The 13,169-nt window shown below is 44.4% G+C and overlaps 1 protein-coding gene across 1 annotated transcript in view; it reads right to left on the bottom strand.

Moving 5' to 3' along the window:
• ANKRD22 (ankyrin repeat domain 22) overlaps positions 1 to 10,801 on the bottom strand; it is a 34,992-nt gene extending 24,191 nt beyond the window's left edge. Inside the window, exon 1 of the mRNA XM_074232239.1 lies at positions 10,577 to 10,801. Within this exon, the coding sequence (XP_074088340.1) occupies positions 10,577 to 10,597 (21 nt within the window). The 5' untranslated portion in view covers positions 10,598 to 10,801. The remainder of the gene's footprint in view (positions 1 to 10,576) is intronic.
• Positions 10,802 to 13,169: the final 2,368 nt, after the last annotated feature.

Here is a 13,169-nt window from a genome sequence, read left to right as displayed (position 1 = left end):
CTCCTTCTGCCTCCAAATCCAGTCAGCTCTATGCCATGCAAACCCACATTTCTTCTAAAGAGGAGTCTTTCCTGGTTGGTCCTGTTTGGTCCAGATTAGCTGAGGCCTGGAGCACCTTTTTACACTGAGAGTGAGATCTGAGGTGACTGACCATGGACAGAATGAACAACGTCAAATGTAGATGGAAAGAAGCTGATGGACTGGGTGAAAGGATGGGAGTTCAGGAAATATAGGTCCCAGAACTGGCCTAATGATGATGAGGGGAAGCAGATAAAGGGACAAATGGGGAAGGAGGTGGAAATATCAAGTTTTAGATCTTAGAGGTAGAACCTAAGGTTTGGGATGTGACTAGGCAGGAACAGGTAAGGGGCACCACAATGCACCTCTCCAGGTGCAGTCAGAAGGACTTATCTTCCTGAGTTCAAATCCAACTTCAGACACTAACTAGCTGGGTGGGTGATCCTGGGCAAGACACTTCACCTTGTTTGCCTCAGTCTCCTCCTCTATGAAATGAACTGGAGAAGGAAATGATAGATCCTTGCAGTAGCTTTGCCAAGAAAACCCAAAATGGGATCAAAGAGTTAGATCCAAGGTGAAACAAATGAACAATTGATTATGTAATGGGGGGGGGGGGGTTGAGGATCATTGAATGGGAGAGGCAATACTCTGCAGGGTCAAGGTGCTCCCTGAGTCATCACCATAAATGCTGGTGTCAAAAAAGAGATTAGAGTAGGCAATTACAGCAAGTCATTTGAGAAGATAATTATAGTCAATGATTGCAGCAGGGTGGAGGGACAGGTGGGCATGAGCCATGAAAGTCAGTAAGGAACCAGTGGGAAGGATCCTGAGAGATAGGTAAGGAGGCATATCCAGACTAGAAATAAGGGAGGGAGTAACAGGCACTAAGGATAGCCCCAAATCACAGTCACCCAGTTGAGAGCTGGAAGAGAGATTGCATGGCAGCCAGAACTACCAATGATTAATAAGTGAAAAGAACTGTGGATTGGTAGGCCATGGATGTGGGTTCCAGGGGATGACGGCTTTAGAGAATCCCTGAGGTCCCTTTCAGTTCAAAAGCCATTCTCCTATGGCCTATGAGTTCACACTGGAGAGTTTTGGGAAACACTGCTTCAGCCATTTGCAGTGATAGGAATTGACAGCAGTTGGCTAATAAAATGTATCCCCTGCCCTCTAGTCTCCATCCTTACCTGTTCTGCTCCAAGGTCCATTCTGATAGCCCATTAGTGATTTGTTGGTCCCCAGGTGCACTGTCCATTCTCAGGACTCCTTCTGTCCCCATAGAACAGAACAGAACCCCCCCCTGGCCTAGACAGTGGCCTTTCATACTCTCTATGACTGAACCAACGTTCATCTTTCTGGGGTCTGGATCAATTCATCCGCATTGATTAAGCTTCTACCATGTGCCTGGACAAGTCGTGTCCTCTCGGGCTGTAGGGGACTCTGGATATGCTTGAGTGCATCGGAGGAGGGACTCTCCCCCACTCAGATTCCCTGAAACCAGGAAATCTCCAATTTTATAAAAACATTAGCTGAGCTCTTGACATCTTTAGGGGGAAAAAACCCATTCTAGGATCTCACCTTCCTTTCTCAAGAAGACTTAAATCCTTAAAAATAATAAGAATGCACAATGTGAGGCAAGAGACCTGAGTCTAATGTCTCTAGACCTGCCTCAGTTTCCTCCTCAGTAAACAATATGAGAATTTGTTTTGCTTCAGACAAAAGTCTGATATTTCTTTGTTTGATAACGTTTGCAGGTGGTTTGGGTTGTTTTTTTTTTTTTTTAATTTTGTGGAGCATGGGATTAACTTGCCCAAGGTCAGAGAGCTAGTAAATAGCAGGTGTCTTTGATTGGATTTCAATTCAGGTCCTTCGGACTCCGGGGTTGGTGCTCTATTCACAGCACCACCTAGCTGCCCCTGGAAACATTTACTTTTTTTCAAAAAAAGTAATAAAATGAAGAGTTTTATATAGTTGACCCCTGGGGCTCCTTTCATACTAAAGTAGTGGTCCTGGAATTTGCTTCAGTCAGGTTGACCAGGAAACCTCGGGACAAAACTACCATCTGAGTTCATGCTTCAACAAACACTTATCAACACACATTGTAGAGATAGAGCACTGGCCCTGGAGTTGGGGGAACCTGAGTTCAAATCCAGCCTCAGACACTTAATGATTACCTAGCTGCGTGACCTTGGGCAAGTCACTTAACCCCACTGCCCTGGGGGGAAACACACACATTGCCTTCTATATTAAATGATTTCACAGAAAAAGAATGTGACAAGTGTTACGGAAAATGTCCTAAGAATGGAAACCCAAGAGAATGGAGGAGGCAGGAGAAGACATTAGGAGGTAGTGAGCTTCCCAATCACTGAAGGTTTTCAAGCAGAGGTGGATGGCCAGCTATTCTACAGGAGAGGATACTAATTTAGGTACACTATTGCTTCCAAATCTGAGATTTTGAAATAATTGACCTCTAATCCACTGTGGTTGGGTTGAAGAAATGAGTCACCAGTGAGTAGCCTTCAGGGAGGACAGAAGGAGTGTGGTGAGCAGATGGGCGGAGAGAGAGGGAAATACTCAGAAATCTCCCTCAGGGCCCCCATCCTTTACTCACAGCTCTGACCCACTTTCACAGGACTGCAGAACAACTGGAAGACATGGCTTCCAGTGAAGAAATTAAATAAGCTTTAAGTATTTGTGTATATTTAAATTTAATTTAAAACAGTGCATTTGGGGGCAGCTGGGAGGCTCAGTGGGTAGAGCACCCGGTCTGGAGTCAGGATTTCAAATCCAGCCTCAGACGCTCACCAGCTGTGTGAACCTGGACCAGTCACTTCACTCTGTTTGCCTCAGTTTCCTCATCTGTTCAATAGGGACAATAGCAGCACCCATCTCCCAAGGTTGCTGTGAGGATCAAGTGAGAGAATAAATGTAAAGTGTTGGGTTCATAGAAATATTATTTCTCATTATTATGATTAATTCTATCAAAACATGCACCTAAGCACTCATGCATGGACATACAAGAACACACACACACACACACACACACACACACACACACACAGACACTGTCCCTTTACTGGCTGTGCGATCTAGGGCAGATCTCTAGTCCTCTCTGGGCCTCAGTTTCCCAATGTGTCAAATAGAGGTTGGAATTAATGGTTCTTGAGATTCCTTTCAATTCTGCCTTCTGTGATCTAGTACCTTTACAATGAATATCCCATCAAGAGAGGGTAGAACCAGACTGAGACAAAACTGGAATGGGGCAGGTCTGTCACCAATCCCAACCCTTGGCCCTCCTCTCTAATTTGGACCCACTCAACATGCCCTACCAGTCAACCTGGATTTCTCCAGACCTTCCTTTTTCCTTCCTCTCCTCCTCTCCTAATCCCTTGGATGAAGACATCAGCTCCAAGCTTTCCAAGGTGGTGACTCATTATCTGATCAATTAATTATAGTCCAGGATTAATGACTGATCACGGATTACTGAATAAACTCGGATGAGAGAAGATTTGGGGAGAGAAGACCGGAGTTGTCTTCAAATACAATAATAGCCTCCTTTACATAACACTCTTAGATTTACAGAGCTGAGCAACATACATTATTTCATTTGATGCTCAGAGTGAGGTAGCTGGTAGCATCACCCCTATTTTACAGAGGAGGAAACTGAGGCTGGGGGGGTTAAGGAATAACAAGACTGAGCATGTTATAGATCTTTAAGGTTTCCAAAAAACTTACAAATATCATCTTATTACATGTCTGCTGTTGGAATTTGAACAGTCTCCTGGTCCTGGCATGAGGTGCTACCCGCTGCACCACCCAGCTGACCCAAGACTCCAAGAGGGAGCCATGATAGATTTATGCTGAGAAGAGAAGAAGGGGAGTAGGAGCAATGGACTGGGACAAGTGGTTAAGGGCCAAGTATCCACTGAGGAAAGGAAAAAAAAAACCTCAATTTGAAGACTAGAATCCCCGAAAAGTGACCCTGGCTGCCCCTGAAGGAAATGATTTCCTTCTTCCTGTACCACTTTGAGCTGAATCTGCACTCCTGAGTATGTGGTGCCCTGAAGCTCAGTCCTCAAGGTGTGATCACAGGGCCTATCTAGACAAAGTGTGTTATTTCAACAATTCCACAAAACTGCATTATCTCCCTAGTGCTTTGGCCCAAAGGGATGACATCAGTGGTGGTGCTTCCAAGGCAGTCAACGCCCATGAATCCTGGGATGTAGATTGTTCCCTGAAGCCAGCAGTTCTTTCCAGGGGATGATCCCATTCCAAAGAGAGACTTCTGGGAGATTCTGTCCCTAGCTGGCAGAGACAGGAGAAGGGGGGCAGGATAATTCAGGTATCCAATCATGTAATCAGGACATGCCTTGTCTTTTGACCCTTCATGCTTGTGAGAAGTGTTAAGCGTCCCTCCAGCCCTGAGAATGGCCCAAAATCACTGGTCTGAAGCCAAAAATTAGTAGGGACTGGCCCTTTCTATTAGCCTTGCAGTGATTTTAATACATCAACATAAGGACCAAGGAAGCAGGAGGTCCTGCCTTGCAGGCATAGTAGGCTGTGAGGGTCAAGACCTACCTCTGATTCTGGTTTCCCAGATAGCCTTGGACAACTCATTGAAACTCTTTGACCCTCAGAGTCTTCCTCAGTCAAGCTACTTCTCATGCCTCACAGGGGTTTTGTGAGGAGAGTCACCATGAGACTGGTTGGATTGTAGCTGTGGGGTTCTCCCATCTTCCTTTGAAGTCCTTGGAGAAGAGCACAGGTATTCTGGCTACACACCTCACTCCCTCTCTCCTTTATTCTAGTATCTATTGAGGTTTCACTGATATCACTGAATCTGAGATTTGGAGTTGGGAGCTTAAGATGGCTCATTTAATGGATGAGGAAACTGAAGAACCCAGAGTCCAGGTGACTTCCTCAGAGTTATGCAATGAATATGCCCCTAGAACCAGTCTTTGAGGATATAAGACCAACCCTCCCTAGGCTACCTGTCCCCTCCTCCAATGTCATACAGGACCCTGAAGGCACTGGCCTTTCAGGGGCTTAGGGAGGGAAGGTGGGTTGACATTGAACCAAGCTCACCATCAACTCTTCCCCATTCCCCCAGTGACCTCTTTAATCTCCAAAGCCAGTGATCCTCACCAACCTCTTCCCTGACCCATCTCCAATACTGGCGCTCTCTCTCTCTCTCTCTCTCTCTCCCCTGCTTCTCCTCCCACCTCTCCAGCATCTTTTCAACCTTTAGACTATTCCCCTCAAGTGTCTATTAAGCAGCCACCTTGGACCCTCTTTTCCTCCCTCTCTCCATTCCCTTCATTGGCCTCAAATAACTAGACCATGAGGACCTCATGAGGCCCATGCACCTGAGCAGTTTCCAGCCATGTTCCACATTCTTCCCCAGTGATCATCTCACCACAGAAGATGCACTTTTCCAGGTCTACAATCAAGTCAAATCAACCCTCCCATTGGAACTGGGAAGACTGCGTGGGCCCCCTTCCTCCATGGCTCCATTCAGAATCCAGAATGAACCCCTCTAGTTGCCCTCCCCTCTGCATGTGGGCAGTAAGGGGATGTCTGAGTACAACCTCAGACAGACGCTGGGCAGGTGATGGAACCTGTCTGCCTCAGTTTCTACAACTGTAAAATTGGGCTAATATGTAATACTGGGAATTTCCAAAGTTGTTGTGAGGATCCAATAAGATATGCCATACAAAGTGTTTAGCTCAGAGCCGGCACAGGGGCGCTGCTCTATAAATGGTAGGAACTATTATTATTCTTATCCCAAAGTTAGAGATCCAGTGGAATGAGGAAGGCAGAATCAAAGAGGCTCAAAGGAAACATGACATCTGTAAGTCTAGAGTACCCACCCCAGGGGGCTCAAATGGACTGTTTGCTGTCCAACCTATGACAGAGCATTCAGAGTTCCTATGGGTCTGATCAGTCACAGTTGGACACACTGTCATTTGTCTGAAACATAGCAATGTCATTTTGGTCTTCTTTGATAAGAAAGGACAAGAACTAACCAACCATTATTATTATTATTATTATTATTAATGTTATTATCATCATCATCATCATCATCATCATTATCATTATCATTATCATTATCATTATCATTATCATTATCATTATCATTATCAGAAATAACCTTCCTAAGGACAAGAACTGGCTTTTGCTTTTCCCCTTCTGTCCCCAGAACTTAATCAATGGTCAAAAAGCATTTCTTAAAAGTTTATTATGTCCCAGTGGGCAGCTGGGTGGAAAAGTGGGCAGAATACTGGGCATGGAGTCACAAAAGGGTTGAGGTCAAATGAGACCTCAGACTCTTACTAGTTGTGGTACAGTGAGGGATGCCATATTGGACAGAGCACTGGGTCTGCAGTCAGGAGGACTCATCTTCCTGAATTCAAATCCAGAATCAGATACCAACAAGCTGTGGGATCCTGGGCAAGTCTTTTAACCTCTTTGCTTCAGTTTGCTCATCTATAAAATGAACTGGAGCTGGAATGTGTATCTGAGCAATGATTACTTTTCATTCTTTCATTTATTCATTCATTCACCTTAACCTTGTTCATAGCTTCCATTGAGTCGTCTTGGGTTAGAACACTCCCACATCTGTCTTGCTAGCCTGGACTGTTCTCTTAAGGACCAGTCCTACATCTTCCACTTCTTACTGGAAATCTCCACCAGGACTTCCCCTGGTCACTTTAGACTCAAGACGCCCTGACCTTACCCCTGTCTCTCTCTAAACTTCTCCATTCTTCCATGAACTTGCCAGTCTCAAAATCTTTGACTCACCTTTGACTCTTTCCTTTTTGTTATCCTGTATGTTTCATCAGTTTCTAAAAGGTGTCAGGGTCATTACCTTTCCTGATCTCTCCCATCTCCCCTCTTCCTGCCAATACACTAGTCTAGTCCCTTTCCCTTTCCCTGGACAGCTGATCTATTCCCATCATTACTGTCTTAACCACTCTCCACTTAGATGGAAAAGTCTCATCTTCAAAGCACCCACAATCCAGCTCCTACCTTCTCAGCTTTATTTCACAGTTTTCTCCTTCATGCACAGGTAGAATGAGCTAATTTGGACAGTTAATAATTCCTACATCTCATCCTGTTCCCATGTGTTCTTCCAAGCCTGGAACAAAGTTCTTCTATGTCTTCTGTCTAAATTTTTCTATTTGGAGACTGCCTCCTTTCTCCATGAAACATTCCTCCTCCAGCCCCAATCTTGTACTCCTCCTCTGATAAATGAGGAAATTAGAGTAGTTGACCCCTGATGTTCCTCCTTCCTGATCTCTTCCTGGACTCTTCCTGGACCCATCTAGCATTGGAACTTGGAAAATGGAAATCTGTTGACTTCATTTATCTTCCTCCCAGACTGTAAGCTCCCCAAGGGCAAGAATTGGGTGGCATCTTAAATCTGCACTGAGCAGAGATCCCAGTGTTCCGGTGCTTTTCAGGTACTCTCAACCATTCAGAAGGTACCTGCCCCATGCCTATTACACCCTCCAAACCAACAAAAGTCAAACATGGTAGGTCAGAGTAGGGAAGTATAAGTGGGTGGCTATATTTCTGTTCCATGTGTAACAGTCAGGATTTGGTAGTTTTTTTTTCACTAAAAAGGAAGGGAACTGTGGGCAGCATACATCTGAAATGGATGGTAGCTGGTCACCAGAATTATGCCATAATAGAATGGGCTGACTGGGTAGATGGGGGAGCCTTACCTGACCTGAGCATCAACAAAGGTGGAATGACCATGTGACAGAGATGTGTTATGGGGGCACAGCATAGTTGCTGATTCTGAAATTTTTTGATTTTTCTGTAGTTACAGAAAATGTTCTTCCACTCTGTACAGGTAATTGCAAAATACCATTTGTTTCTATTTGGTGACTAAAAATAGATATCTGAGAATAATATATAAAAAAGAACTCTTGGAGGTCATTAAGAATAAGTCTTCATATTATAGTGTGAACAATTAACACTAACAAGAAAGTAAGCCTAGCTATATGATTTATGGACCAAACGGGCACAATAAATGGGTCTTTGGACCAGGACCAGAGAAAAACAAAAACCTTAAAGCTAGAAGGTACCTCACAGATCACATGGACCAACTCCCTGCTAATGCAAGTGAGGAAGCTGAAAACGCATAAGGTAGAAGAGGCAGAATTTGTTTCACCAGGTGTTAGTGCTGGGAGACTTCAACTTGGAGTCAGGAAAACTTGACTTCCAATCCTGTCTTAGACTTTAGTATCTCTCTGATCCTGGGCCCAAGAAGACTTCCAACTCTGTCTGCCTCAGTTTCCTCATCTACAAAATCAGAATAATGATGTCTAATTCACAGAGGTATTGTCAAGATTGAAATGATATATAAATGTTAGCTAAGAGGGACAAGTCCTGAAAATCCTGTACTGGCTACTTTGAAATGTCACACAGTCATTGTATATGGATTAGTAACAGAGGGCAGACAGGAGATGGGGACAGTGGTTATTTGGGGAGAACAAAAAAAAGTGAGGTTACTTCCTCAAGTAAACAGAGGCATCAGTGCATAGGGGAGAGAGAGAGAGAGAGAGAGAGAGAGAGAGAGAGAGAGAGAGAGAGAGAGAGACAGAGAGAGAGACAGAGAGACAGACAGAGACAGACAGAGACAGAGACAGAGAGACAGAGAGAGAGACAGACAAAAAGACAGAAAGACAGACAGAAAGACACAGAGACAGAGAGGGAGACAGAGAGAGACAGAGAGAGAGAAATTGACCTTGGAGCCAGGAAGACCTGAGTTCAAGCCTGTATGACTCCTTGCTCTAGACCCCTCATTGCTGTCAGCAAAGCTCCGTTCTGCACATTGTGGGGTGAACTCCCAATCAGAAGAGCACAAGGACTTGGGTTTATTGAATTGTTTCTCCTCAGGACTAATGAAGGGCCAACCAGATTCACATTAGGAATTTCCTACCTCCTCTGCCCATTTGTTGTCACCCCCATCCTCAGAGCAGCCACCAGAAATGCTCTTTCCATTACAGAATAAATTGTATACTAGAAAGGTCTCTATTTTTTTTGTTCTGAGCAGGAAAAAATAGCAATCTTGCAGCAGGTAACTGGAGAGACACAAAGAGGCTTCTGGGCCCCTACATCAGCTGAGCCTGCAAGGAGGCCCCACAGCTCTGACAGAGCTTCTGCAATGCAATGTGGTCTAACTGGTTAGGGGATTGGCTCAGGCTGAACCGGAAGTAAGAAGGAAAGCCCAGGTCATAATGAGCACAAGGTACCGTCTCTCATTCAAAGTTGTACTTGGAACTTTTTTATTTACTTTTCATCCATTTGGCATGACTGAGAGATAACTTGTATTTCAGGAAAAAGTCATTTGAGCACAGTAATTGAGAAATTCAACTAGGAGAGGCTACTTTGAGATCTACTAAGAAGGACTAAGAATGCTGGTTCCTACCCAGGGAATTTCTGCATCCCCAAGGGCTCTGAGTGGGCCTCTTTCTTAAGGAATTGAAGGAAAATGGGTCTAATTGTGTGTGGACATGGAGGCTCCCCAAAACAAGATGGCAGGTAACCCCAACACTCAGGTGAAAGGTGAAGAGTTCAGGTAAGCTCCAAATGATGTATCACCACTGTGTAAAATATATGAATATGGAGAAAATCCAGGTGACCCCTTCTCCCACTTCCCCCCGGGACTTCTGATATTGAGGGAAAACACCCTACATTCTCTATGTGATAGAGGCAGAATGATTCTCAAGCAGATTTAGGTGGTAAGACTTCAGATGAGAGGGATCAGGAAATGTTCATTTAACAGATCCCCATTTAACAGAAAAGATAGGTGAGTCCCAGAGAGAGGTGAAGTGATTCCCAGAGAGGTGAAGTGATTCCAAGGTCACATGGGCAATAAATGGCAGAAGATCTTACTACATTAAGGTCCATGGATCCTCGTGGCTAAATTTCAGGACGATAATATACTTGGATGGGGGGGGATCATTTTTCTCTTTACTTCCCTCTAACCTAAAATGACCATTTCTTTCTACTGTGAATATAGGCAACAACCCTTTTTCTAAGAAGGGCTCCCTAAGTTTCAGCAAAGTACAAAATGGGTCCATGATACACAAAAAACAAAGGATCCAATTCTTCAACATCCCTTCATTTGACAGAGAAACTGAGGCCCAGAGAGGTAACTGTCACTCAGCCAATTTATATAGGAGGTCATTGGCAGAGGTGAGATTGGAACCCAGGCCTCTGGCTCTGGAGCCCACCTATCACACGCCTGAATAAACAGAAAAACAGAGTTGCCTTCCCCAAAGTCCCACAGGTAGGAGTTTATGGGTTCCTAAACCCACTTCCCCTTTTCTTTAGTTGAGTAATACTACCAAGGGGCAAGTCATATCCTCTTGTAAAAAGAAGTAACAGTATGGATTAAAATCCAAAGGAGGGTTTCTGTCAAATCTAACATTAATTCAGATGTGAGGAAATTAATTTAGAAGGGAGGACAGAAAGTCCAAAGGAGCAGCACCCGCCCTGGGAGGGGTATGCAGGAGGGGAAGGAGATGGCTGTAGATCTTACCTCGGAGTAGAGGATGCCCATGCTGCTGCTGCTTCAGGTCCCCTCCAAGTGGTCCTGGGCTGGCCTCCGTTTTCCCAATTCTCACTCAGCTCCTCCTGCAGAGATCCCTCCTAGGAAGCCAGAAGCAGACCCAAAGAAGCAGCTCGGGCTTCAGTCACCCCCAAATCACTTCCCCGACTACTTCCCAATCCTTGGGCATAGACAGCCCCACGCCCTCCCCCGCCCAGCCCAGCCAGACATAATCCAGCGGTCGCTCACCACTGAGCTCACAAGTCTGGTGAGGCCCTGCCCAGAGAAGCAGGTTTCTGAGTCAACAGCAGCAGCTGGGCTGACTGCCCGCCTGAGGCCAAACACACTGAGTGGGAGGGGAGAAGTCCTCACAGGTTCAGAACCATGGAGAATGGAAGCTAGGCTGAACTGGGAGCCTTGGAAAGGGAGCCCATGGGGTGGTTAGGTGGCGCAGTGGATAAAGCACCGGCCCTGGAGTCAGCAGTACCTGGGTTCAACGGTCTCAGACACTTAACAATTACCTAGCCGTGTGGCCTTGGGCAAGCCATTTAACTCTATTTGCCTTGCAAAAACCTAAAAAAAAGAAACAAAGGAAAAAAAGAAGGAAATGGAGCCGATGGTCAGCCGTGGCTCCCGAGTGCCTTGCAATAAAGTGATAATGTGAATAAAGTGGAAGGAATGTAAAATGCTATGTAAACCCTAGTGTTGTAATTATTACTAAAAACTAAAATCCGAACTGTAGACTGGCATTATACACTCTCCAGAATGCCTCCAGCCTGCTTTTCTTCTGATCTCATGTTAATCCCATTAATATTTCACATCTGGCCCTTCTCAGGTACCTCCCGGTTCCTGTTACCTGTTGCTTCATTTATTCCTTGCAATCTCTCTCTATTCCCCAAAGTCAGCTGATGTAGGAATTCCAACACAGAGCTTTCATTAAAATGGCATAACAAGCATTGTGGTAATTAAATGGAAAGAGCAATAAAACAGCTTAATATGAGAGATTTTAATGACTAATCTTGGTCTGCAAGAAGCAAAGAAATGGTCCTCCCTTCTTACATTGGAAAGGTGGGGACTCAGTGTGGAAGGTTCCTTTTACAGTAAGAAAGTCACTAGATTGACTTTGTTTACCCATTTTTCTTTGTCATAAGGGAAGACACTGTTGGAGATTATAAGAAACATTAAAAATGCATCAATAAAACTTTAAAATTAATTCATTAAAATAGGTTAGCATGGCAATAATGGGTCACTGAGTCAGTATTAAAAACTTAGCACCTCTTCACAGATGACTGTTACCACTTATATTGGTCTAGGGGTGAGGGCACCTCTTATCTTCCTAATAACCATTCTTTCTTATAAGAAGGGACTCATGGGACAGGATACTGGGGAAACTCTCTGCAATCCTTAGGAGATGTGTTTTTCAGGTAAGGGAACACTGGCCATGTCATCAAAAGGATGGACTCCCTGGTGTGGGTCCCAGAGCATCATGGAAACTCTATGTTATGACTTTCTTCACCCTCATGGTCCAAGTCTGCCCAAGATTTCAGAACTTCAAATATTTTCATTTTCTCTTTCTCCAATTAGAACTCAACCATCTCCAATCCTGGTTCTCACCATCTAAAGATATTTCCTAGTGCTTTTTCATAATCTTTTACTCTTGGAAGCTTTTCATGTGACAATTTCATACACAACCTCCTGTGGGTCATGACTCCAAAGTAAGCATAATTTCTATGACTTTTTATTCAAACTGGACATTGAAAACTTTGCAAGCACCTGCCTTATCTCACCCTGCTCTCTCCTAAATCATATCAGCCATGGAGGCCCCCCTGACCTCTTCATTCCTGGAATGCAAGTTTGCTTCATGGTTACCCTCCTCCAAAACTGAGGAGGGGTCCTTACTAAGTTTGGGACTTAAAAATAATCATTTTATAGCCCTTAGAGTTTGTCCAAATGCTTTTTAAAAAGTGCAAAACAGAATTTGGTTAACATACAGATTCATTAATATTTCTTTAAGTTCACAGATTGTGTAGACATGCATGAGGAGGGTGGTCCTGCCTAGAGAGACAAACCCCCTTAGATACAGCTTTGAAAAAAAAGAGGTTTGCTGGTTTGTTTGTTGGTTTGTTTAATCTTCCACTATCAGAAGGTAGGGATCTGAAAATCTACTAAAAATTTGGCTTGTCCATCAAAAGAAGGGAGTGGCCTTCAACCCAGAGGATAACACACCCACTAGGAAGTATCTCCAGGATGACATGCCAGGAGGGATGGTTCCTCCCAAACCCAAGATCTGTGGGTCTTATCTGTTATGCCAGGAAATGGGAATCACCCATCAGGATATGTCACACACCTTTGTACAGGTTAACATGGGTAAGGGCTAGCTCAGGTTCAACCTTCCCCAAGAAGGTTCCCCAGAGATCCCCAACCTAAAAGACTCTTTCTTCCTTCTCAAATTTCTCCAAGATCTGTCAAAATCTCTTCTTTGCTCCCAGTACATATTGCCTTGTATTCAATTCTTCTATGAATATGACCAGTTTGTCTCCCTCCACCAACCCATTCCCCCAGTAAATTATAAATCCTTGGAAGT

This window comes from Macrotis lagotis, chromosome 4 (genome assembly GCF_037893015.1).
Source record: "Macrotis lagotis isolate mMagLag1 chromosome 4, bilby.v1.9.chrom.fasta, whole genome shotgun sequence".
Taxonomy (NCBI): Eukaryota; Metazoa; Chordata; class Mammalia; order Peramelemorphia; family Peramelidae; genus Macrotis; species Macrotis lagotis.
Note: the sequence above shows the minus strand (reverse complement) of the source record. Positions and strands in the feature narration are given on the sequence as shown.